The following is a 27,469-nucleotide window of genomic DNA, read 5'->3' on the forward strand; positions in this document are numbered from 1 at the left end:
TTCATCAGCCAAGAGGCCAAAAATAAATATGAACTTTGCAATGTTGTCAAAAGAGAATCTTTCAGTCTAAAAAAGCAACTAGCTCACTCGTGATTCTCCCAAATGATTTTGTCAGTCCATTTTTGAAATTGAGGATGAAAACTTAACAGATGCACTTACTGTGTGTTTAGGGTTTTTCTGAGAGTAGTCTTAGCTAAGGAAAGATTCTATGAAAAGACTAAAAGAAATTGGAGATGCTTTATAGTTTCCTATCCCTTCAAATACATAATAATCCTCTAAATACACTTGTGTGGTTTCCTGGTAGATGAGAAGACTCTACAACTTGAATGGACAGGCTTTGGAGAGTTGGTTGGTTAATTATTACTTGGAAATGCGGGCAGGATTGCCTAATAGGAAATAGAGCAGCTGGGATTTTTGTAATGTGCATTCCTCAAGTGGACAGATAGGCTGGGTATTCAGAAAAGGGAGATTAGTGGTAACTGAGAGTTTTGGGTTTGATATGGATTGGTTTGGTCCTGAAGAGGAAATGGGGTCATTTTAGGAAAGGGCTATACCACATACAGGAGGACAAGCATGAAGTTGTTTTTCTGAGGTAGCCTTGTTCTCTGTAAGTGAATGAAGTTGATTTCCCATTTTTATTGTCAGGTTGTAGACTCGTTATAAAGCTTGAAGGGGCATTTTTCAAACAGACACCGTCAGTATAAATTATGCATTGGTCTGATTTTTATTTACTACTATTATGAGTAACAAGAAATGCTAAAGCAAAGAGCTCACCCTCCCCCACCTGCTATTTTACAAACTGCCAACTTTTTCAAGTAACAAAGCTTGTCTGCCTCTCTTAAGTCAGTTCTCCTGTTTACGTAGTCTTTTCAAAGAACTTTGTCAGAAAATAAATGTGCTTCGCATTGGCATTTTGGTGCTGAAGGCCAAAAAAAATAATTTCAAGCTCATGACTGGAATGCCTGGTAGTACCTTTCAGGCAGAGAAGAGCTGGACACTGCCTAGTTGCATACTTACTTTGTCTTTTTATGTAAGATTGCTCTTTAGAGAACTAATCCAATCTGTAGCCCTATTTTTTGACAAATAGTCATGGCTGGGGTCAACAGCTCTACCAAAACTGGAGAGAAGATGCCATTTTCATGGTTGATGGCTTACTGAGACTGTGTCTCAGCAATGTTTGAGACAGCAGTGTCTCGGGGGGTGGGGGCGGGGCTGGAACAATGAGTACGATAGGGTTTTGGAGTGGCTGCAGTACCACTCCAATACTGTGATTTCAGACTGTCTTTTTTTAGTCCTTGTTAGGGCACACCACTCTTAACTGTCAGGTTTCCAGCTGTACAGAGCTGCACAGGTAGCTCATGAAGAATCAAACCTTAAACAATCCCAGGTCCTTTGTAGTAGGTAAAGCCATTCATCATTTATCAGGCAGGAAAAAAGGTTTCCAGCAAACTGAAGCACCCCAGGGTGAGCAAAATGCTGAACAGCACCGTTTTGAGAGTCTGGGCTTGTTTTCTGCTTTGGAAAACAGCTCCTGTAAAGGATAAATTTTAGCTACCTTTGGCCAGGTCTTTGTTTGCTCACATAGCAATGTTGTTCACAATGGAACTGGGAAAAAAATTAAAAAAAGGTAAATCTGGCAATATTTTGATGCCTTGAAAACAGCAGCTCTTAGACTCTAACACTGGCAGAAAGTGCTTCTGCTAGTCCACATTATTTTCTTCGTGGTATAAACTATTTTTTTTTAATGGCATAAGCAAGTGGTGCTCAATTTTTGCTGAGGTCTGCTGAGTAATTTTACTGAGGTCACAGCAGGGAGCAGTACTCCAGCGCCTGCTTTGCCAGGGCTGGGAACTGATGCCCCAGGGATGCTTCAGAGCCTTGTAGAAGTACAGGCTCTTCCAGAACAGTGCCTGGGACTCTGGCCAGGGCTAAGCTCAAAGCACTTGTGGTCGCACTAAGACCTGGATATGAGCGCCACTTTAGTGGTTCTAATGCAAACCGTGTTTTCTGTAAGAAGGTCTTGCTGGTAACAACCAAATCAGGAGAACTTTCTAAGCGTCTTGATCTTCTTTCCCCATTGCACAGCCCAGTTTCTGCAAAATAGGTTTACAATCACTTCACGCGCCACCTCTGTGACTTCCAGCAAACCATCATCATATTTTCTTAACGAGCAACCTCACCACACTGCTACCCCTTTCCCACAGCAGCTGAGTTTTGCCACCAACCACACCAAAGGCCTAGAGATGACATTGCACGCAGTAGCAACGGCTGCTTCAATGTCTTTGTCCTTCACAGCTTAACGAGGGATTGAGGGCAGGCCCACAGGACCTCATTCCCTGACGGTTTTAGGCACAAACCCCCTTGTTTTGGGGTGTTCGGGCGGGGTTTCTTTCACACCACCCCCTTCACTCCGCCCTGCCCGAGCATCCTCCCCTCACGGTGGGACCGACCCCGGAGCCGCCTCCGGAAAGCAGGCAGGGCCTGAGGGGCGGTGGCTTCGTACCGCACTGAGCATGCGCACTCCTCCCCCAGCCCCGCCCTCTGCACTCGGTGAGGTCATAAAGGTGAGCGGCCGTGCCCTAACGGGAGTAGGCGCTGCCGGCGGCCCCGGGTTTGGGGATTGGCCCGTGGCGGAGAGCTGGATTGCGTTTTCGGGCCGCCTCATCGTCGGGAGCCAATCGCAGCCCGCGCCCGCTCTACGCTTCGGGCTGCGGCTTGAAACCGTCCTAGGGCTGTGTGACAGAGGCAGCGCGCCCCCTGATTGGCTTTCTCTCTTCGGCTCTCTTCGGGTTGGCCCGGCAATAGCCGGAAAAGAGGGCTCCTTCCTATTGGCTCCCCGACCGCGCTGCTAGGGCGGTGGCAGCGTTTTCCGATTGGGTCTCCGTTTCGCTTCGGGGAGATTCGGTGGCGCTCGTGTCGACTTCGCGATTGGTTACGACCCGTTACAGGCATTTCCGTAACGACCTCGGGATTGGTCCCGATGAGGCTCGGATGTTTCCGTAAGGGCCTCGGGCTGGGGGCTAACGAGTGCGTCGGGCTCCTCGGCTGGGTATTCACAGAAGGTGCTTAGGGCCATTCCGCAGCGTAGGGCGGCGACGGGCATAGGCGGCTGCGCGGCTTTGGCGCACACACAGAGCGCAGCAGCAGGAGCCCGGCACGCAGCGGAGGCAGCAGCGGGGACAAAGGGACTGATCGGCAGAAACGGGGAGGGGGGCCCGGCGGGAAGCAGCTGGCGCCGGGAGGGAGCGGCGGGAGGCTTCAGCCGGGCGGGCGAGTCCCATGTGCCTTGGACGCCCGGGGAAGCAGCAGCAACAGCCGCCGCCGCCAGCGCTCTGAAGCCGGCTGAGGAGGAGCCGGGGAGCCGCCACCGCCGCCGTCATGGCCTGCGCCGCCGCCGCAGGCCGCCACCCGCAGTGCAGCCTCCCCAGCCTGAGCCGCCGCCAGCTGCCCCTGCGGGCGCAATGAGGAGCCGCGCCGGAGCCGCCGCCTCAGCGCTGCACTGAGAAGCCTTAACGAGCGAGCGAGGCCGCCCGGGCCGCTTCACCTCTACTCCGCCCGCCGCGGATTCCACCGCCCCTGCCGGATCCCTTTGCGAGAGGTCGCATCACCGCCTGTCGGCGGATCCGGGAGCCCCGAGATCCCTCCGCCGGGAAAAAATAGTCCCGTTCCCTGCCGCCTCCCTCAGAGGCGAGGGGGAAGGAGAGGAGAGGGGAGGGGGAAGAAGGAGGAGGAAGAAAAAGAAGAAAAAAAAAAGAGAAAAAAGAGAAACCCAGCGGTGGGATCAGAGGAACCGGGCCGTGAGCCTCCGCCCCATGTGACTGGCGCCCAGGGTGGGAGCAGCGAGGCCTAGCAAACCCCCCTCGCTCGCGGCCGGGAGCAGGAGCGGGAGCGGCGCCGGGGGGGCTGCGGACTGGGCGGAGGCGGCTCTCGGACCCACCGGCGCTGCCGGGAAGGATGGTTTTGTGAGAAACGGGCGGCGTGAGGAGGAGAAAGAAGAAGCCGGGCGAAGAGCGCGACAGAGACCGAGAGGGGAGGGGGCTTCCCCGGGGGGGGGGAAGGGGGGGGGCCCGGCGTTTCATGTGGCGCGTCCCGCCCGTCTCCTCCAGCTGAGCGAGCGAGGGAGCGGCAGGCGGGCCCGCCGAGCCGCCGGGGCGAGGCGGAGGGCGAAGGCAGGAAGAGAGAGGTGATCGGGGCAGAGCAGGAGCGGGAGACCATGTCCGGGCGGCCCAGGACCACCTCCTTCGCGGAGAGCTGCAAGCCGGTGCAGCAGCCCTCGGCCTTCGGCAGCATGAAAGTTAGCCGTGAGTATCCTGCCGCCCTGCGCGGGGGGGTGGGTGGCTCTGTTTGGCCCTTCCCGGGGCTTTCCCCCCCACACACCCTTCTTCGCCGAGGCGGTAAGGCGGCGGGCGGGAGCCCGGCCGGGGGCCGAGCGATCGAGCGGCGCCAGCCCCGGCTGAAGCAGCTCCCTTTCTCTCCCCTTCCCCAACCCTTCCCCCCCCCCCCCAATAACCTTGAATAGGCGCACGCCGCCGCTTCGTTTGGGGCCTGTCGGACAAAAAATGCCGGTTGGTTTGTCCTCTTCCTTAGGTTCTGATTGCTGCCAGCGTTGTAAGCGGCCTCTCTGGCTAGTTAAAAAGCCTTTTTTTCCCCCTTTGTGAACGGATTGGGAGCTCCGTAGCCTGTATTTCCTTTTTATTTTCCCCTTGAAAGGAGGAAACGAATTACGGGCACACGGGTATGGCCGTGACATTCACGTTCGTTATATGTTTTTAAGCACTCCTGGCTCTGAAGGAGAGAGCTTGAAAGATTTTTCCATGTACCCATAGATCGGGTGTGAGCACCTTTTAGTCCAGCCCATTAAAAAAAAAAAAAAAAAAGGAGGGGGAGGGGTCCTTACAAAAGGTGTCTCTCTAATATCCTAAAGGCTCTGGTAAAATGCTCAGTAGACAGGATAAGAAAATGGTTGTTTTGACATGTGAGCCTATAGACTAGTTATTTCAAGCTTGGCATGCCTTTTCCAGTTTTCTGATCAGAGGAATATTTTTAGGAATGAGGCCTGTGCTTTATTCTGCACAGGCATGTTGGAAATTGTGTTTAGTATGTGCCCATCCTTAGTACTCTAGCTTGTGGGACTAGCTGTTTTGTGTGAATTAAAAATATGTATTAAATCTGAACAAATGTAGAGTGTGAATGGAAAAAGGCCCTGTTCCAGGTTGCTGAAGATTTGTATATGTTTATAATAGGGAATTTCTTCTGATTTGAATGTGTTCATATTAACAACTAAATTGTTCTTCCAGATTCATATTGACAGCGTAGTTCTCAGAGATATTTTCCTTTTTATTATGGAAAAGCAGGGTGGTAGCATCTTAATGGGACCTGGAATGCTTGATAAGCATTACCATTCAATTGATCTATTTGATACTTGCGTACAGCCACACCTGACATGGCTGCGTGCGTGCGTGCATATATATTGTATTGTTTTATGCATTTCATGCCAAAGTGCTATAAGAGTGTGAACTTTTTGACAGATCAGAAATTCTGATGATTTTCTGCACCGAAATGTCTTCCACTGCGGTTGAAGCCTTGAAGAGAGCATTGGGCTCAGGGTCTGTAGTCTACCTTGTATCTGTATGATCAGCATGCCTGCGGCGCTTCATAAACCATGGGTGCAGTTAACCCATATTAGCAGCATAAGAGTGTAGGTTTGATCAGGTCCAGCATTAATAAATTAGCATTTATTAAGGATTCTTGGTTTGTATGGAGAAAACCTGTGTGTGACTATTTTTAATTTATTGATTTACTTTATGCAAGTGTGGAATAGGAAGCGGGTCTTCTTGGTCAGTATTTCTGCAGGTGGCTGTCTAAACCAAGTGAGACCTAGGCCTGTCATGCTCAGCAACTAAATTTGTCTTAGTCAGGCTCTACAGCTTGATTCTTGAAAGGTCATTAATGCTCCTTTCCCGTTTGAGGTCAAAGACTAGACAGATGCTTGCCTGTGAAGAGGGTGCTAACTGATGCAGACTAACAAGTTTGCAAATATGGTTCAATCCCAAGTGTGTAACACTGAGAGAGAAACAAAGGCCGTAGCATAAAGCACACACGCCACTTGTGATAACCCCCACAGTCACTGTAGTCATGTGTTCCTGGTCCTTCTGCTGTCTGGAAAAAAATGTCAGAACAAAGCAAGAGAACCATGTACAAGGACTCTGAGAAATGCAGTTGATATTTTCAGTTAATCTATCTGTGTAAGACAGTCTAGGAAGTTAACTGGGTTATTTTTTTGCTTTGTAAAAGAGAAGAATTCCTGGGTGCTGAAAAGAGTTATATTTTTCTGGCTCTCATGAGTTTTGGTAGCATCTTATGGCATGATGTAGCAAGTTAGCTATTACCAGTGTTGAGTGCCTTAAAAAAAATAATGAAATAAATCACTTGTGGGGTGAAGAGAATTTGCTGGCCTTTTCATTTTGCTATATATTTACAGACTGATACTTAGTTACGTTCTGAACCCTTTTGAGTGAAAGCTGGGACAAAAGTGTCCTTGTGAGGCAGGTGAAAATTGATGGATCAGTATCTTCAGAGTATCTCAGACATCTTCAATACCTCTGTCTTGGTGCAGGTCTTTTCCAAGTCATCAGGGAGCAAACCCTGACTTGTTTGATGTCAACCTTTTTGCTTTTATTTGTAAGCCCAGAGCAGTGGTGAAATTAAATGATGAAGTCACTTTTGCTCTGGTGTCTCTGCAGCTATTGCTACTCCTGGCTGAGCACTGCAACAGTTATCTAGGAAGGATGGATACAAGCAATGAGGAAAGGATTGATAAAATAGTGGAGAAGGGCTCACTGATCCTTGTGTTACCTGGGAGGAGCAGTAATAGAACTGTATGGTGATTGCCCTTCTCCCTAAGGTATATGGGGGAGAAAGAGTGACCAAGGAATTTTCATCTCTTCCCTGTGTAATTTATTAGACTTAATTTATGAGACTTTGTTCTCAGAAGTTGTTAAGAAAGCCTGAGCCTTGAATGAAAGGATGGGCAGCTGCCAACAGCTGCTGCTTCTCTGGCTGTTGGGGAAGGATGACTTCTCGTGCATGCTCCTCTCATTGCTCTATAATAGATGTAACGTCTCTGCAAGAGTAGGAGCCCTTTGTGTATCTCTTTCAAGCCATACCAGCATCAAGAGTACCTTCTGAAATCTGACTTCTTTTTTTCTTTCTCTATTTGTATTTTGAAATCACTCCACCATTCTTTGTACCCCACCACATGGATTCCTGCATTGAAGTAATTCTCAAATGTGTTATTCTTTGTGCAGTTCCATATTGCTGGGTTTGTAGGCTTTCCACTTTCCCCGCACAAAAAAGTGTGCGTGCTCCTTGTGTTGAGCCTGTCCCTCAACAGGAGGGAGCTGAGCTTCCAGTTTTCCACTTGCTGATACTACCATCCTGCTGGTTATAGTATAAGAAAAGAGGTATGAGCTTGAAGCTTTCTTTTATTCTTCACCTAGTTGTTCTTGCATTGCTTCCAGATGTACATTGTTTCCCAAATGGGACAAAAATAATCCTGAAATATAAAGGGTAGTCATGCAACACATGACCAAAATATCTGTGTAAAAATAGAAGTCTCGAAGTTTGCAGTTTGAGAGTTTTCGTCTAATGACTCTGGAATTGATTTTTTCTTTTTTTTTTTTTTCTTCCCTGAGCTTCTGGAAAATAAGTGTTTCAAGTAACACCAAGTCCTTGTAGACAGCAGTACTTATTGTAACTAGCCAATTATCTTGTTGGTCTCCAGTAAATACTGTCATGGCTAAGGCTTGCCATGAAGACGTTTTCGCTCCTCGTGTGAGTGTCATGGCTCTGTAATTGGTTATGCAGTATTTGTTAACTTGGAGGGTGAGGAAGGCAATTTTATTTGCTTTAGCTAATTCTAATGTTGTACACATACTCTTGGTTGCAAAATCTAAAGGACAATCTTGTAGTAATTCATTTTGGACTCCCTGGAAGAATGTTATAGTGGTGCCAAACTTGGTTTTTGTTGAAGTTTTTCTTTTCTTCTTAGATTCCTGGTTTTTTACTGCATAATTTCCTAAAAGCACAATAGCTTGGTAGCCCTGTATTGCTGTGTACTGTTCACGTGTGGTGCTGCTGCTGGCATTTGAGCGCGATGCATCTTTCATTAGTGTAATGGCTCTTTAAAAAGTGGTTCATGAAGGAATAAAGTCTAGGAGTTTGTTGCTCTGTTAGTAGCCACTCCACAAGCCAGGATATGAAAGTGAGTGCTTTTTAGGTAGCATGTGGTATCTAGGTGACAGTTTAATTCTGTGTGATGTCCAGGAAGAGCCTCGGAAAAGAGCACCCTGGGCAACTTCAGCAAGAAGGAATGAGTGGGGCTGTTGAAACTGGCAAAACAATTGAGATAATGCCACCTTCTGTTTCTCAACCCGGTTAGGGTAGGGCCCTCTCTATTGCTTTGATAGCAGTTTCTGCCTAATTGGTTTCTGAAACTGGAAGCCGCTCATCCTGCTCTCCTTGCTGGAGAGAGGAAGATCACTCCCTTCCAGAAGCCTGCTGAGCATTATGTGTCTGGCTGTCACTGATCCTAGCCCTGTCCAGCTTTCTGACTGCTGCTGGGTGAACGGCTTTCCTTGTGCCTAAACTTGAAAAAAATGCACTAATGGGGTCAGCTAATGACCACGTGTGCTACAGTGAAAAGTGTCTCATGCTATAGTGCCCCAAAGTAATGCCTTGCAGTCTGAAAAGGAATAAAACAGCCATCTGCTATACTTCATTCTAACACTGCCAAACTATTTTCTCTTTATTCACGTTGTCAGAGGTAGTTGAGCAGAAAAATAACTAATAAAAAAGTGAGACCTGCCAGTGGAACCTGTCAACTGATCATTTGACTGATTATTCTGCTGTGTCCCCCATGTCATATTTCTGTCAGCTGGTGGTTTGGTTGTTTTTTTTCTTGTAAGACATATTGGGGTTTATTCTGAACCTTTTCTTCTTGTTCTGTCACTGTTATGCATGTTCCCTCTTCCCTGCACTGCTCCCCGGAGGTGAGCCTCTCCTGTATTATCACTTGATTCACCTTTTGTATTTCTTAGCAATATATTAATCATCTCGTTCACCTATTTACACAGCTGTGGAAACCCATAAGGCTTATGGAGTATGTTCCTTGCTTGTATGCATCCTGGCTCTGGAAGTCATTGTATCACTTGATCCCTTCCCTTGATAGGGCCTTGTAGGTATCACAAAGCAGTGGTAGTTTATGTACTCTGATCTTTTTCCTGGGAGATAAGAAGTAATTCTTTGGCATATATTGCTGAAGACCACTCCACAGAATTGTGATGTATTGTATCTTTAAGCACTATTTTAGATAGAACATAAAAGATTTTCCAATATTTGTGTCCAGTTTACTCATTGCAGGTCTTCATAATGAAACAAATCTGTAGGCTATTGCTGTTCCCTCACCCCATGCTTTTTCTTGAACTGGATGGATGAGTGATGTGAAGAAGACACACATATCCCTACAGGGTATTTGTATCTGCAAAAAGCCTGCAGTTAAAGCTTTGTGCTGTGACTAGCTCTAGCATTTTTTGAAAATTAATTAATGCTAAACCTCTTAGTTATTTGAACACATTAGCTAATAATACGCAAGGTGATTGGAGAACACTTGCAGCCTCTTGGTTCAAACTGTTGGGAGTCTTTTTGTTTTGAATGACTTGATGAGTCCCATTTCAAGTTGGAAGGTCTGTTACCTTTGAGTTTCCAGAATTTTCTATAGACTTAAGACTTGAACATTTTTCTGGAGTTTTCTCCCTTTTGTTTTTGTTTAAAAAAAATAAATTAACTTTACTCTGAGGACTTTTAGTCACCCATAGCTAGTGTGGGAAGTGTTAAAGGCTGTCTCCTGCAGAAGCTCTATGGCTGGTGGAGTTACTTGGCTGCTTTCTGAATTTAATGAGCATCAGCCCTGTGCAGCCTTGAAAGATGAACAAAACTTTTAAAGTCAAGCAGCTCTGAAAAGGAGCTTATTGAAAGCTTAAATGCCTTTCAAAACATCTCTCGTCATTTTTCTTTGACCCAAGTCCATATAAAATCCAAAACTTTGTCTTGTCAGCACTTCCTTCAGTAAGCCGCACAAATAGATGCTCCTTTATTTATGTATGTTGAAAATAAATGCTTATTACAGCTTTTACAATGTGTCAAGAAAAGATACTCCCTCAGACATAAAGGCTCAAACCCACAGGGTGCTGTACAGGTCAAACCCCCTCTCTTTGGGTGTGAAACCAGGAACACCCTTTGCACTTCTCATCCGTTAGAGGTTGTTGCCAAAGTACTGCATACTGCTATTGGGGAAGACCTAAGTTTGGAGGCATGATGGTCTATGCCACTTTATATTTTTGAATTGTTTTAAAGTGTAGCCATATATTGAGTGCATTGCAGCAATCTAGCCTTAAGGTAAGAAAGGTGTGAGGCATGGTAGTAAGATGTGCCTCTCTGAGAAATGGCTACAACAGCATAGTCATGCTCAGATGAGGTCTTCCTGGTCAGCACTGCTGTATCTCATTAAACAGAAGCCTAAAATGAAGCTCTACCTGAAGCTTTTGCAAACTATATTTGGATAACCACTATAGGTAGAAGACCTACTTTCACCAAATCTCCAGAATCCCTCTTGCTACCACTGGTATTGGCTTGCCATGCTGTAGAGAGAGGGTCAGTTGTCTAGGTGTAGTCCATAAGACATCACATATTCTACTTGATCTTATATACTGTAACAGTGCTGCTAAGTGAAGGTCTGGCTGTGCAGTAGGAGAGATGAGATGACTTCAACAGAAATCCATGTTGGAGACCTTACTGAAAGCATTTTTGTATTGCTCTCTAAGAATTATAAAAAATGTGGATGCCCAGAAGTCATACTGATGTGTCTCTAAAAGAAGTGGACAGTGGTTTTTCTTGTATGATCAGTGCTATCAAAGAATCTTTTCATTAGGTGCTCTTGCCACAGATGACTTGTCTGTTGTTCAGAAAAGGAAATAAAGCAAAGCAGTTCATTCTGTACTTTTATCTTTTGCAGACGGGAAGTAGATCTAAGCATTTAAGGCGATTTGTGTTCTCACCCTAGTCTGTCTTATAATGGAAGAAAGGAAGGTGGTAAGATGGCTTGTCAATGTCAAGTACTGAGGGGCTTTTTTTTTTTTTTTTTTTGAACAAAAGCTGTACAGCAGCAGCTCCTTCAGAAGGAATGGCACCAGTCCTCGCCAAGACTATTACGCACCAGTCCTCGCCAAGACTATTACCACTTCTTTATATCGGTGGACCCATTTTTTTCTGGCTTAGCCTCATCAGCTGAGGGGCTATAAGCTTAGTATCAGTACCAGTGCTTCCTGCATGTGTACTTGACTAGTGAGTTGATATTAACTGGGTGAAAGTGAGTTGCAAAGTATCTTCCACATGATTAATTTCTTGATTACTTGCTAGGTTTTTATGTCAGTAATGTGGAATCAAGTTAGCTGAAGGAATAGTGCTGTGGGGTTGCAGAGGGCCTTGGTGCCTGCCATAGGAAATTCACTTTAGCTTGCTTTTAAGAAAGAACATGCAGCTAAGAAAAATATAGTTTCGTGACTTTGTAGGAAGGCTGAATATATCTGAGTGTCTCTTGCTTTCTAGGTTATAATGACTAATGTAGTCATGTTAAAAGTAGTGACTGGCTGTTACACTGGTATTATGATAAGGTTGGGTTGAATTATTTAGGTAGCTGCTAGTATTTTTCCTTTGTTTAGGTAGCTTCTGATGATTTTATTTTTGAGTCTGGAAAGTGTCTCTTAAACATAGTATATTATAGGAATGTGTAGTGGTATAGTTACATTGCTTGATGTGTCTCTTCAGGTGGTTGGGTAGATTTGAAGAAACCTGTTAGCAGTCCAAATGCCTGACAGTAGATGATCGTAATAAGAGACCTGCTGATCAGAAGAGAAAGGGAAGATGTTACTGATTGATACCCCTGGATAAGTAGTAATACTGTAGAGGGTGTATGGGACTTACGAATACTGTGCTACTGTGCATGCACAAAGATAAGTGTTTAGTGTAGCTGCAAAAGTTGCCACAGGCTTTTGGATCAGAGCACTTAGAAGGAGGGAAGTTGGGTGTTGGCTCTGAAGTTATAACCAGAAGGGAAGCAGCAGCTGAATTTTTCCAACCAAGGCAGACTTCTTACAGCCACAACTGTAGAACATTGTCTGTTTTGGCTTTTTTAGTAGGAATATAATTCTCATCGGCTACAAGCCCTGTAGTTCAAAGAAGTATCTTTTGCCAGGAATGCAGGCAATTGTTTAATTTTCAGACAGGCCAAGAATATGTTTTGCAGAAAGATAAACTAAAATGTGACTGCTGCAAAGAAGAATTTGACTTTTCTTGCAGTGTAGAAGGAGGAAAAACTATTTAGTCGCAGTTGATAGCACCAATCTGTTTGGTTTTCTTAATTCACACTCTGCTGCAAACAGTTACATAGAACCTATATTATTTGTATGCTATCTCTCATGTGCTTCATTTGTTCTAAGTATCTATAAAAAAAGTAACACAATGAATTGACCTATATGAGTGGGTTTCCTTGGGGGAGGAAGGGGACACAAATTCATCTGCCTAAATAGACAGAATATTTGGTTGTTGGCCAAGTAAACATGAATCATTTGGCACAGATCTGTATCCCCATGAATGAAATCCATAGACGTAGATGAATTTCCCCACATTTGTGGGAGGTTGAGTATCAGCATCAGATAAAATGTTTTGTGCCTTGCTGAAAGAAGAAAAGCTTTCTGGCAAGGCATAGTCTTTGCAGGTGAGTAGATGTAAGGCTTCTGGAATGGTTTTCCTTTATATATATAATTGCTCAATTGAAACCTAAAGAAGTGGAAAATAATGTTGTCCTTGAAGATTGTATCTGTTGACCGTTTCACTTCTAATCTTGCGATCTTATTCATGATTGTATGTACTGGCTTGGGAGCCATGGATATGTGTAGTGTAATGCAGTGTAGCAGTTGCAAGTTAATGCTTTTTTCCTGTGTTCCTCAGAGAACAGAGAAACCTTACTAATAAAAGTTCAGTTTTAGAGACTTTGAAATAGGTTTGCAATAATTGTTAATTTTCGATTATGTGTTTTAATAACCACAATGGACTGCAGAGTTGATTTGAGTCTTGGGGAAATGCTTTAAAGGCCCATGGAAAGCTGGGTGGTTTTTTTCTGTTTGGTTTTGTTTTCTAGCGGATCAACTAGTGAATATACTAGAGACAAAAGCATGAGATATATGCAGAATGGGATAACTTTACTATTCCAGAAATTTTGGGCCTGAAATTCAGATGACATTCCTCAGTGGGAGGGCAGGGAGAGCTCTGATTGCAGTTCCCAGAAAGGAAGGTACTGCCATTTTTAGATTGAACTCAACTTTAAGCTTGCTGGTCCTGATCAGTGCAGTAGGCATGAGTTAGTTGGGGGGTTCTATATAGGTGTTTTTTATTATGCAAGTGTCATGGGGATGGCAGTTGAGTCTGTTTGTTGGACTCTTTACGTGTCTGAGTAATAAAGTTCACCAGCAAATTCTCTGAATGTCAATCGGCATGTGTTTTAGAAATGTACTTGGCTTAATAGAAGGTCTTCGTGGGGTAATGAATGCTACCAAATCTGCATGTTTCTTCTATTTCATGATAGGCTTAACTTCAATGGACTGAAGCTTCTCTTTGGCTGGAGTTACTGGCTTTCAGTATCTATGGAAGCTGACAAGGGCATTGCTGGGATCTGTGACAGCAAAAGAGTAACAGCTGTTTTCCCAGGTGGCACCCTTGAAAGGCCTGTGGGATTTTGCAGACAGGTATAGATGTTCATGAGGCAACAAACAACACTTTCTGTGGGGTGTCAATGCTTTGGCTTTATGCAATAGCCTGTGATTTTTATTTTTATTAATAATACACTGGATTATTTTTTCACTGGTAATGTTTGAGCAGTTCATGAGTGACTGTAAATTTTGATTACAGTGGGCCAACTCTAAAAGGGGATAGTGCAAAGATGTTTATGCTACATCCATAACTTCATAATTACGATACTTCTGAAGTACTCATATTGAGATAATGACACTGCTTGCATTTCAAAATATCCGGTGAAAGCCTAACTTTCATTCTTAACTGGTGGCCTAATTACAAACTGTGAATTTCTTCTAGAGTTACTCTGGAACATGTAGTAGCTACATATGCCTTTTAGTTTACTATTTGGACATTGTAGAGGCATTGTATTGGGTGAGAGGGTTTTTTGTGGTTTTTCTTTTTTTGTGGTTTTTTTTAGTTTTTTTTTTTTAAGAGCAACTGGAATCAGGAAGGAGTTCCTGGTAGACGAGGTCAAAATCAGTAGATTCCAAATGAGAATAACTCATAATAAATTGTCCTCTAGTATCTCCTTTTACTCTGTTACTTTTTATATATATTTGTGAGTGGAGAGAGAGACAAACATATGCATTGTCAGAAATATGATATGAGGGGAGGAGATGATCTAGGTTTCTGAGATCTGGAAGTTAAACCTAGACCATGTGTGAAGGCTTTGCTTTAGAGCTTCTACTTTAAAGCCTTTACAGACTGCTTTAAAATGTTCTGCCAAATCTGGGTTGACTAATTACATTTCTGCAGACCAAACTTGGGACTTATGTTTTAATACTTGAACAATAATTGTTTTGTCAGAAATAGCAAACCTGTTTCTCATTTGACTTCACATGATATGTTCTGTGACTTAGTAATAGCCTGTCCCACTAGCATTAACATTTAATTTTGATGCTGCTAAGGGAGCTCTGAAAGAAGCTGCATTGCAACCTAATGTGCTGTCCTCTATCACTCTAAATGCCTTTTTCCCTCTGAGTGTTGCAACTATGGGACACTTGTCTCTGGGCTGCAGTTCTTGCATTTAAGTTGTCAGCAAGCCAATTTTTAAGGAACATATTGGTAAGGTAGGAAATGGGATTTCTGACTCTGATAAATTGTCAAGATTTTTGTGTGTATGTGGCTATTTTTAAAATTCCTAAGAGGTTAGCTGTCAAGTAAGGACATAGTCACTATGTCACTCTAAAAAAAGACTTTACTTTCATTCAATGGCTTTAAAAGTTTTTGGTCTGGGGAGGGGCTTGAGGCACGCTTAAAAGTTTTGTAAGTGTTTACAGCACTATTTAGTGATCTGTATTGAATGCTGGGATTCAGTACCCATGGATTTATCAGGATATTATTGCAAAAGCAGAAAACCCCAACACCAAAACCCTCAAACCAGTTACACCCAAACCCTATGCCTGTAGTAGGTGTACATCTCTCTTTTTTTTTTTTTTAAAAGGCAATTATATTTTCTCTGTCACTTTTTTGACTAGGTGATTCAAGCATTACATTGAACCATTCTTACTGTAGCATTGCCATGACTAATATGTGGAAAAAGTGTAGGGATTTGACAATGCTGTTGATATTTCAAGATAGGTTTGTGCTAATGTAGCATATACTGTCACAGAAATGCTGCAAGCCTGTGTCCTTTTCTTGTTCTAAATGTTGGGTAGGTTGATTTTTGTGCCTTAATGCATGAGTACAAAAGCTTATATTTATTTTCAAAGCTTCTCTGGCAAGACTGGTAACGTGTATGTTTTAACTTGCTTATTTTGAATGTTCATGCTTAACGTGCAGCCCAGTGTCTTCAGTACTGTGGTGCTTTTGCCTCTCCCAGCATTCTTGTGTGCTGCTGTGCTTCCAGTGAGGTCCTAAAGTTGTGGTGTGCTGGCCTTTGCTTGTGTGTGGGTTCATCTGTGGGGGTGAGCAGCCCTCATCTAGTACTTGACAGGTACGCCTTGAGTCTGCGTGAATGGAGTAAGCAATTCTGGCAGCAGGGGGGAGGCTAGCAGGAGTGGTATCTCTGTCTCCTGTGCTAGTATGCCAAATATTTTTTTGAGAAATATGAGGAAGAAGATATGAAAAATGTATCAGTCCATTAAATTGTAGAACTAATGCAGGGTGCTCATGCAGTAAGGAGGACGGAGCGTCAGTGCTGAGCACTAGACTGTCTAGAAGACTGCTGTACATAGGGTAATACAGTTTTGCTTTGAGAATATAGATGCAGTTTTTTGAGTTTAGTATATTTGAAAGACCTCTTATACTTGCCTTTGTTCTCTACTATACTAAAAATTCAGATAATGTCCAGGATTTTGTCAGAAAAAATAGCTAATAAAGGGGTGGAGAATTTGTCTGCAGATAAAGAGGAATAATGAGCTTTCATCTGACACTGAAGAGAGCAGATGTAACTGAACTCCTGGAGATTAGTTTGTTGAAATCCCTTGAATTGCTCTGGGCATCTCTTGTACAGATTTACTTTGATTCTTATTTTGTCTGTATTGATATGAAAGCTACTCAAAACATACGAGTCAGGTAGTGATTATTTGACCATTGTTGTTTCTCACCACTTTCTTCAACCCTACAGTATAGAATTATTCTGTGTATGGAATAGCCTCAGCCGTATTTATTACTAGTTTTTGTGCTTGCATGGAAAATAAGTCAAACATTAAATATAGAACTACTTTGTTGTACCCTTCCCCCATTTTTAATTGAAAATACAAGAGCTAATGCAGTAATACTGGCATTCCACCAGATTTGTAAATTATATATGAAATGTTCTCCTTTGTAAAATGTATCTCTTTGGATGTCCTGAGATACACTATATAATGTGTAACTCTTCAAATGGCATGAAAAATGGAGCTGAACTATAATGATATATTGGAAGTTGGATGATCTGACTTGAGAGTTGTTGCTGCTACTGAAAGTTCAAGAGTGTATTTTCTTCTGTAGAATGCAGGAAGGTAGGCTGGTGCAGTTATGAATCACTTTTACTTCATCTTGGCATAGTATTAAGAAAAAAAAGATCCTTTGTGCTACTAAAAGAGAAGTAGCTGAAATCCTCTAGAAGTTATTTGAAACTACATTTTTAAAAAATATGGTACTCTTCAGATTCTTACGAAGTGACCCACCCCAGGGCTGTTCTTTGAAGAAAAGGATATATAGACCACATAACTGAAACCTCTTAAAAGGAGGCCCTCCTCTGGACTTGCTCCAGCAGCTCGGTATCTCTCTTGTACTGGGGCCCCCAGAGCTGGATGCAGTACTCAAGGTGGGGTCTCACCAGAGCGGAGTAGAGGGGCAGAATCCCCTCCTTCGACCTGCTGGTCGTGCTTCTTTTGATGCAGCCCAGGATATGGTTGGCTTTCTGGGCTGCAGGCACATGTTGCCAGGTCACGTGGAGTAAGAGTCAACCAACACCCCCAAGTCCTTTTCCTCAGGGCTGCTTTCAATCCGTTCTCTGCACAGCCTGTACGTGTGCTTGGGACTGCCCCGATGCATGTGCAGGGCCTTGCGCTTGGCCTTGTTGAACTTCATGTGATTCGCACGGGCCCATCTTTCAAGCTTGTCAAGGTCCCTCTGGATAGCATCCCTTCCCTCCAGCGTGTCGACTGCACCACACAGCTTGGTGTTGTCAGCGAACTTCAGATCCCACTATCCATGTCACCAACAAAGATATTAAACAGCACCAGTCCCAATACCGACCCCTGAGGAACGCCACTCATCACTGGTCTCCACTTGGACATGAAGCCGTTGACCACAGCTCTCTGAGTGTGACCATCCAGCCAATTCCTTATCCACTGAGTGGTCTATCTGTCAAATCATAGAATGGTTTTGGTTGGAAGGGACCTTAAAGATCATCTAGTTCCAACCCCCCTGCCATGGGCAGGGACACCCTCCACTAGACCACGTTGCCCAAAGTTTCATCCAACCTCTAAACTTGTCCAGTCTAGAGACAAGGATGTTATGTGGGGTAGTGTCAAATGCTTTGCACAAGTCCAGCTAGATGACATCAGTTGTTCTTCCTTTATCCACCAACGCTGTAACCCCATCATAGAAGGCGACAAAAATTGTCAGGCACGATTTGCCCTTCGTGAAGCCATGTTGGCTGTCACAAATTACCTCCTTATTTTCCACGTGCCTTAACACAGTTTCCAGGAGGATCTGCTCCATGATCTTGCCGGGCACAGAGGTGAGGCTGACTGGCCTGTAGTTCCCCAGGTCTTCCTTTTTTTTTCCTTTTTAAAAATGGGGGTTATGTTTCCCCTTTTCCAGTTGGTGGGAACTTCACTGGACTGCCACGACTTCTCAATATGATGGCTAGTGCCTCAACCACTTCATCTGCCAGTTGCCTCAAGATCCGCAGATGCATCTCACCAGGTCCCATGGACTTCTGTACCTTCAGGCTCCTTAGATGGTCTCAAACCTGATCTTCTTCTATGGTGGGTGGTCTTCATTGTCCCAGTTCCTGCCTTTGCCTTCTGCAACTTGGGTGGTGTGGCTAGAGCACTTGCAACTGAGGCAAAAAAGTGGTTCAGTACCTCAGCCTTCTCCATATCCTGGGTAATCAGGTCTCCTGTTTCCTTCCAGAGAGGGCCCACATTTTCCCTAGTCTTTATCACTGATGTACCTATAGAACCTTTTCTTGTTGCCCTTGATGTCCTTGGCCAGATTTAATTCTATCAGGGCTTTAGCTTTCCTAACTTGATCACTGGTTGCCCTTGCATCCAGCCTCTGTAGACTTCCTTTTTGTGTTTGAGTTTGTCCAGGAGTTCCGTATTTGTCCATGCATGCCTCCATGTGTTTTTGCCTGACTTCCTCTTTGTTGGGATGCATCATTCCTGAGCTTGGAGGAGGTGATCCTTGAATACTAACCAGCTGGTGAGAACAAAGTCCAGCATGGCACTCCTCCTCACTGTGTCCTCTATCGCTTGGAGAATTGTTAATTGCTGTGGTGTTATTCTTTGGGTGTTTGCTTATGGCTGCTCTCAAAGACAGGAGAGTGGATTAGGTAACGCCTTGATCTGACCCAGTATGTCCCTTCCTGCAAATGGAATGTCTTTATATTGTCTGTGCTCACTTCAACACTGTTAACTATTTTACATATCCTGGCAGAAACTTAGGCTTTTTTTTGTCTAAGAAGGGTCTGCAGCCATTATGAAATAAATGTTCCTTTGAAGTTGGTCAGGACTCGTGGCCAAACTAGGAGGATGGGTCAAGGGGTTCTGCAGAGTTTTCTTAGGTGTAGTAGTAAGTTTTCCTGCAGTTGATCTGAGTAAACATTCTAGACTTGCAGATGTAGTCTATTAGTCTTCAGTAAGACTTGGCTGTGCAGGTAACAGGGTGGGGAATAACTGGGAAGGCAGGAGGTCTGCAGAGAAGAACCTGGAGTTAGATGTTTGCATGGTCGCCATGAATCAACTTACGTTGCAGAACTAGCAAATTTTTTACTGAATGTATTAACAGGAATGTCACGTAAAATACATTAACTTAGGCTTACGAGCATGCCAAGAAGTGAGAAGGCTAACTTAAAGTGCAGCACTGAGTGTTGGTATTGTACTGGGAGAAGAACAGTTGCAGGTGCAGGAGAATGGTCAGAGATCTAGAAAATGTGCTCTAAGGGAAAGCTGAAGGCACTTTAGATGATTTCTTTTAGAGGAGACCGAAGGGAGACTTCTTTTGATAATGTTTTCTAAATACATTAAAGATAGCTGGAATGAAAAGACTAAGCTGTCTTCTCCACTGGAGATGAAACAATTTGTGGGCTTAAACTGCAGCAAACATGCTTTAAGTTAGTCGAGTCAACTTTTAAGAACAACAGGGGCACTGGAGTAGATTAGGAAGGCTGTCAGATTCCTGGCAATGGCTGTTTTAAAAATGAAGCTTGCAAGGTAGTTTATATAGAGAAGTTTAGAGAGGTTTTAATTAAGACAGCCTGTAGTCCCTTACAGTCTTATTTTCTGGTATTCTGGTTATTTCTGCATGGTCTTGGGATGAATTTCGGTTATAGTGCACTGATCCTGTTCCTTCACCCCCTTGGGATGAAGTAGCCTTGTCCTACTGGCAGCTTGCTGGCAGTTAGTGGATGTGAAGACTGAGGATCTGTGAAACTGGCCACAGCTTTAGCACTTAAAGGTTGCTTAGATTATCTTAGAGAGGTTAGTTTCAGTCTTGGAATTTAGCATATGCAATGGTTTGTCCTAGCCTTGGCATGTAGTTCTAATTTTGAAAGAACTTCTTGGTCTTGTAGTTAAGGTAAATGTACTGTATTTGAAAAAGCTTAATGTGGTTGGGGAGGCTGTATTTTTAGTTAGAGGTTTAAAACTGCTCTCAAAGCTACATTCTTACTTAATGTATGTATAAGGGTACTGTGGAAGGCTGGAATCCTGAACTACTGTCAATATGACTTATTTTAACAGAATTTTACAAAACCAAATTATAATTTTAATGTCTTGTTTCCATATTCCAAGTGATTTCAAATATGCTGAAATATAGATGTCAAATTATTTTATCTCCCTTCTAATCTGCTCAAATGAGAGAGGAGAAATGGTAACCCTGAAGCCTTATGCCAAAGTCCTCCTAAGGTACAATAATAGTCCAGAATGCCTTTTATTCTTTCCCTTTTAAATCTCTGGCTGACGAAAGGATTAGGCCATTAGCTGCAAGACAGGCTCTTGCTGGAGACTGTCGTACTTCATTTCTAGGCAGCGTTTTGCTTAAGGCTGTGCTTAGTGTTAGCTCTGACTTTGACATGCACAAAATAGTCCATCTCTTAGATGACTTAGACTGTTGGGGCGTACAGTTTGGTTTTTTGTCTGCAGCTGTCATCATCTGAATGATGGGAGACTTTACAACTTAAGTATTGTGGAAAACTTGTTCATCTTCCCTGTGGATGGCTGTGAGAGACTGGGGCGCTTCTGTTGACATTCTTTAGCTTCAATGCTGTGATGATGACAGGAAGTCAACAGAATAACCTGGCATCAGAAATGCCTGCTAGGAAAGAAGTAAGAGCCTAACCAAGTGGTCTCTTTTCCTTATTGGAATCATTCACATGAACTGAGTTTTCTGAAAATAGACAATGTTTAAAAAGAACCAACAAAAAACCCCAAACCCTTGCTCTTCCCTGAGCTTGTTTTTGAGTTCAGGATACATTAGATGAGTGTGAAACATGACTGAAGCTGTAAGTTCATGCAGAACTTAATGGAGTAACTTTTTCATGGAGAAGAAAAATAGGAGAGAAGCACTCATTCCTTCTCCTCCTTATTTGTCAAAATATTAGTGACTTCTCTTGATGTCTAAAGACTCTTTTGGTTTAAATGGTCACATCTCACTTTCTTGCTCCTTTACCTTTGTGGTCAGTATTTGTGCTTGAAACTGCGTGGAACCACGGCTCTCAAATAGAGTTATCTCTGGGAAATGTTGTATTTATTGTTTGTAATGCCAGAATTCAGCTGATGTTACACTCACAGGTTGGTTTTTTTGTGGGTTTCAGTTTTATGCAAATATGTTTTACAAATATAAAAATGTTTTCTGAGGGAAAAGCGTAAGTGGAATGGATCTTGTTTAAATAATGCAGTGATGCACTTTGGGATTAAAAAAGAAAGCAATGATAATTTGAAGGTTTGGATCCTACTAATGTTTTAAGTATGGTTTTTTAAATGTTTCAGAACTTTTTTGATACTGGCTTTTGCAGCTTTTTAGATGTGATTGTAGAAGCATATGCAAATGAGCTAAATTTCCAGATTTGGACTAAAATTGATGTGCAGATCAGTGGATCCAGCTGGGAAGGTTTTAATTAAGCATGCTAAACTAATTAAGTCATGCGGTGTACCCAAAAGCACTGCTTGGTTATAGGGGAGAAGAACAGTTGCCTTGGCTGTGAGTGAAGGAGAAAGACTTCATTGTACCACCTTACAAACCCCTGCCAGTGGGAAAAGAATATGAAGTCTAAAGTAATTCAAGAAAATCTGAGTAACAGCAGTAAAATTTATACTCCTTATTTTGGTGCATTTTGCCTTTTCTATTTTTAAACACTCTAACATGGGACAAATTCTTACTTTCACTGTTACGGGAGTACAATAATGTACAGGAATACTTCAGTGGCCGTGAATACAGGTGTCTTAAAAATAGCGGGCTATAATGTGGAGAGCTCATAAGTTGAAGGCCTATCACTTGGAAATGTTCATGGACAGAGTTTTGCACAAGGATGTCCGTATGACCGGGACATCTGAACAATATGGCTGTACGTGTGGTAAGTGGTTCTGGGTAGCGTACTCCAGTGGAGACAGGGAAATGAGCGGAGTCATAGTTGCTGCTGCTGAGGCCGCATGTGGAGTACTGCGTACTCGTCTGATCAGTTGGGCTCCACAAAAGGGGAACTAAGTCTGAAGCACAGCCAAGATTATCAGGGGAAAGGCAAACCTGGAAGCAAAAATGATATTTGTCTTAGCAAAATAGTCAGAGAGGATGTTGATTGTGGTTTTTCTTGGGTTTTTTTTCCTCTGTAAATACTTTGAGGGCAGAGTGAGCAAACATTAGTTTAATTATTGCTTTTACTTCCCTCAAGTACGATGCTTGTGTAAAAACGAGGACACTGGAAACATGAAAGGATGTATTTTCTGTCTTAAAAATCTCTATTTTTTTTGTTCTCTCCGCCCAAAGAAAATCAGATTTTTCAATAGCTTTCCTCAAGAAAAGGCAAGCATCTTAAAGACTTATCTTGATTGAGTACATACTCAGGGCTATACAATAGTTTCCTTCAGAAGGAAGAAGTTGGACTTGGGGACCTAAGAGTTAGTTTTCATTTTTCTGCTTATAGTAAGATATATATATAAGAAGTTAAAGCTAAGAGGCTTTCATGATTTTTAAAACACCGCCAACAGAACCTGCAAAAACCCCGCAACTTCAGCCATACTGAGGGGTATGTTCTGGCATATATGAGGATGTCCTCTGTTGTAGCTTGAAGAGAAAGCCTTGGTGGTTCTTGTTAAAGAACTGTTGTGTACCTTCATCCAGACCACTAAAGTGGCTGGAATAAAGCTAAAATGAAAATAGAAACATACTAATTTAGTTGTTCATGAACATGTATGGAATGTTTCTTTGTGGCTAGTAGTAATTAGAACAGCCATTTAACTTTATCAGATGTTGAGTTGTCTTGACTTGCATTGGGTTTAGGAACTTTCTATACCAGCAGACTTGTTTTCTAGTTTCTCTCCTGTTTAAGATTTGACACTGGTACAAAAAAGCATTTTGTCTATATAACATCAACTTTTTTATGAATGTTTGCCATGAGGAGAACACTGTATTGAATTTGACTGGTTTGTCCAAGTTTTCTACCATTCTTTAAGAAGTATTAGTATTTTGTTGTTGCCTCTAGTGTATTAGGAATGCTCACAGACTATTTAGGGGAATCCCCTTCTCATTTTGAAGTCCATGACTACCAATGTTCTGGTTGTAATCCAAGCTCAGGGACTGAATGAATATTGCACAATTAATTATGTCTCAGTTGAAGTTTAAATTGCTTTTAGCTGTCACTATTTGTGCAGCCTGCTTTGAAGTTAGATTATTTGACATTTAGAGGGGAGTTGGATGTAGTATCTGACATGAGAGAATGTAGTAGCTAGTACTGCATGTTAAGATGTAGTTGAAACCAAGTTGATTTGAAAATACTGTAGACATGCCTTACCTTCTGAAACTTAAGGTACAATTAAATTTCTGTGGAGTTCTTAAGAGGGATGGGGTTATACTGTTAGAACAGTCTTCTGTAAATCATCAGCGTGGATATCTGAATTGTTTTACAGTATTTATGCATAGAGCCAATATATTGGAGAAAGTGGGAGAACTACTTAAGTCATGTTTAGTGTCTGGGTGTTTTTAATAGGGAGAAAGTACATGTCAGGCTTTTTGCAGAAGTTCCTTAACTAAATCATAAGCCTTATACTGAAGGCAGCTAGATAAATATTCTTGAGTTCAAATGTGTTTTTACCTCCCCATCCAGTTTTTGCTTCCATTTGTTTTTTACTTAATAATAAAAGTTAAGTGCTGCTTCTTGCTATTAGTGAAACCATTGTATTTTAGGTGTGGATAGAAGAGTTCTTTCTCTGATCTTCTTGGATTTTATGAAAAAAAAAAAAATACACTGATACACAAAAAAAACCCCAAACAAAAAACCAACACCACCCAAACAAAAACCTGAAAACAAAACTGGTTTTGGTAAGAATGCCACATCTACTTCCACGTACTGTACTCAAGTCCCTGACCTACTAACAGCAAAACCTTTTCCTGACAGCTTTTTACTTCAAAACATTAGGCGAAAATTTTGAACAAGTTAAGACTGTTAGTGTTGAATGTGGTTTGATTGTGAAAATTTTTCTAATGCCTCTGCAAGTGAGGAGAGCATCATGTATGCCCAAACAAGATCAAAAAAACCTTGATTATGGCAGTGTTTTAAATCTAATCGAGTAGTAAAACATCAGTACAGTTTGTGCTATGTTTCCAAGCATAGGTAGCCTTGATGAGCTTTTATTTGGATCATGACTGTCTAAACTTTCTTTATTTAAAGTCCTGTTGGACTTTGATAAAAGTGCATGCAAGTGTCTGAATAGCATGGCGGATTTATTTTTAATGTACCCTTGAGGCATGCCAGCTTTTCTTAAAGTATCTCTTTTTCTCTCTGACTCTCCTGCCATGGTTCTTCTACGTTGAACATTTTTGCTAAACTCTTGTTGTGTTGTTTTGTTGTTGGTTTTTTTTTTTCCCCTCCAGTTGACATCTCTTAAATGGATAAGCGCAGCTTTAAAGGAATCATTACAGGGAATTTTTTTTTGGTTGCTGTTATGTTTCTTCAGTAAGATGGAATGTGTTGTCCTTGGACAGTTGAGCTTTATGTCTTAACCAGTCCGGTGACAGTGTCGCTTGGTGCTGGTTGCATCCTACAGGATGCTACCAGATAAACAGCACTGAGAAGACCTACCATCAACAAGTCGAACTCTTGCTGAAGAGGTGTGTCTGTTCCATGAAAATAACATGCTTGCTTGTTCCTATCAAGTAGTCCAGAGCGTGCTTGCACTTTCTTTGTACCAGATAAAAAGAAATTGTTATAGTAAAAATGAAATACCAGTTTAATATGCTCTTTGAGGACATTGCTACTGCTCTTGGTTATTGCAAAACTTTATTGCAGCGGGCAGTGAAATTAATTGTGTTTACAAAGTCACCACGTGGTCATTTGGAGTAGCTCCTTCAGTGTTTGGTAGCTTGATCACCAGGCTTTAGAAGAAGCATGCTCAAGGCTTGTCACAACTGTGGAACAACTTTTTGAAAGCCTGGCAAGTCATGTCTTCTGGCTATGAGATGCCAACCTCTTCTAGTGCTGTCACATACATGCAGTTTATAACCAGATATAAACAGGCTTGAACTTCTAAACCCTGGTTAAAGACTTCTTTCTTTGCTGTTGGGTTTTTTTTTTTTTTCCATGAAACCAAAATACTTAGCCTTTTTGATGTAGAACCATCTGGTTTTGAACTTGACTATGAGTTAGTTCACCAAACCTGCAGGTGGAAACTGAGATGCTGAGACATACAAGGTGCTGTATATATTTTAGGGTGGTGTTCCACCTTTTAGTGAGGCTATAAAATAACCGCAGTTATAATGAAGGTGTAAAAACGTTGCATGTGAATTTTGCATGTGGCCAACCATGGCTTTTCGTAGTTTCCTCTGAGCGCTAGCACAGTTCATGCTGGTGGGTCCAGAAAGAGGAACTGAGGTCGTTTTACCTGTATCTTGAACATGTGAATTCAAATTAAATGTTCATTTATGCTCTAGGAACAGAAATATTTATTTTGGCCTAATTTTTATAAATATACTTTGCCCTTTATTTGCTGACAAACTGGGCTCTCAATCTGATTTTTGTGTAAAAAATCATAGTTAAAGAAATATAAACTCTAATATTATTGGTTCATACTTAAAAATATGAAATATTTAATAAACATTTTCTTTTTTGAATGATTTGCAGTAAGAGGTAGCTGCTTTATCTCAGTTGGAAGCGGTACGGAGCACATGGACAGTATGTCCCTCTACCTCTAGATCTTGGCTTTCATATTTCTCCATGTGTGTTCAGACTCTTCTGGTTTGCCTCCATACTTTCCCCAGTACACATCTGAGTTACAGTTGTTATTTTTGGCTGTCATCCAGGGCACAGAATTTACTGTTTTGCAGAAAACCAGCATTTTTCTACACAGAATTCCTTGAAATATAATGTGGCTGCCATCCATTGTTCTGAATGTGAGGCTGATACCATACTTAAATAAAAATGCCTGCTTTCAAAATGTCCCATTTTCCCCTTTTCCCAAAGGAAGTACAGTTAGATTGCCATCAGATGCTATGTGTTGGTCCTTGGCATTACTCTTCATGGCAGACTTCAATTTGCTGGGAAAAAGAGTAATTTTGAAAATCAATAATTATCTACAGAGTTCCCTATAAAGAGATTTTTGTTTGAAATGTTGAGGTCTAAAATAATGGCCATAATTACTGCTCTGAGGGTGTGAAGGGTTTCAGGTCTTTCAGTGTAACTAGAAGAGAACACAAGTATATTTGAACTTTGTAAACTGTCTTAAACAGCCAAGATAGTTGGGATCTCTGGCTGATGTAGGGTATTAGGCTTTTTGAGGGCTCTCAGAGGACTCTCCTGCTTTTGTATGTATAATATATCCTCTTAAAAGTTCTCAGAACACACAGTGTGCTTAGGGAAAGCCACTGTTAATTTGTTGATGCAACACTAGTTTATTTACACACCAGAGTGGTTGAATCCTTGCTTTAATGGTAAAAATTTGGCTATATAACTTAACTTAAATGTGTGGAATAACAAATGCTGCTTCTCTAAACTTTAAAAATATCTTCAGTATATTTAGCTTGTTCTTAGGAAGCTTTATTCCAGCAATAAACATGGTCAGTTTCTGTTATGTTTGGAATATTGCAATAATGACGCACTTAATTTTCTACTATGGGAAGAGTTGTGAAAGTATGTGTTGCTTTTTAAGAGTTGTTTCTTGCCTTGTGGTAACAGCTCTAAAGATGTTGCCTTTGGAGTTGTCAGAGTATTGCACAATTTTCTTTGAGCCTCTGTATGGCAACCTACATACCAAATCTAATGGTTGATAAAATCTTGGTTTCCATTCAAGTTTCTGCCTTGTTGACTTGCTGTCTCGTGATTTAGTTTTCAGTATGTGGAAGACCGAGGTCAAAAGAGGGTAAAATATATAACTTCTCTTCAAAGAGTTGTCCTGTAGCATGATGAGTCTTTAATGCAAAACTTAGTTTTCATCTCTAGGGTTGCTGTATAGTAGCTGCAAGCCTTTGGATGACACTTGAATTGAACATGTTGCTCACTGCCATGAAGCTGGTGGGAATGCACTCCCTTTTGGCAGAAGTTAGTCTTACTTCACTGGTAGTACATATTTTGAGGCTGAAAGTTGAGTTTATAAAAGTTGGAAGCTGTGTAAACACCTTATTCATAAATAGTGGAAAGTATTCTTTTTTGAAGAGGCTCTAGTCTCCTGATTTTTTTCATATAAATGGGCTTTAC

The 27,469-nt window shown here is 42.2% G+C and overlaps 1 protein-coding gene across 4 annotated transcripts in view; it reads left to right on the forward strand.

Annotated features, from left to right (window-relative positions):
- The first annotated feature begins 2,704 nt into the window (after nt 1-2,704).
- Nucleotides 2,705-27,469, forward strand: part of GSK3B (glycogen synthase kinase 3 beta) — a 156,445-nt gene continuing 131,680 nt past the window's right edge. The window contains exon 1 of one of the 4 annotated variants that reach the window (XR_008575514.1): nt 2,705-4,301. Coding sequence is in view for 2 of the 4 variants with exons in the window: in XM_054813643.1 (XP_054669618.1) it covers nt 4,214-4,301 (88 nt within the window). In the remaining 2 variants the exon portion in view is untranslated. The remainder of the gene's footprint in view (nt 4,302-27,469) is intronic. The other 3 variants (XR_008575515.1, XM_054813643.1, XM_054813644.1) reach the window with 3 other exon arrangements.

The sequence above is a fragment of the Grus americana genome, chromosome 1 (genome assembly GCF_028858705.1).
Source record: "Grus americana isolate bGruAme1 chromosome 1, bGruAme1.mat, whole genome shotgun sequence".
In the NCBI taxonomy this organism is placed as follows: domain Eukaryota; kingdom Metazoa; phylum Chordata; class Aves; order Gruiformes; family Gruidae; genus Grus; species Grus americana.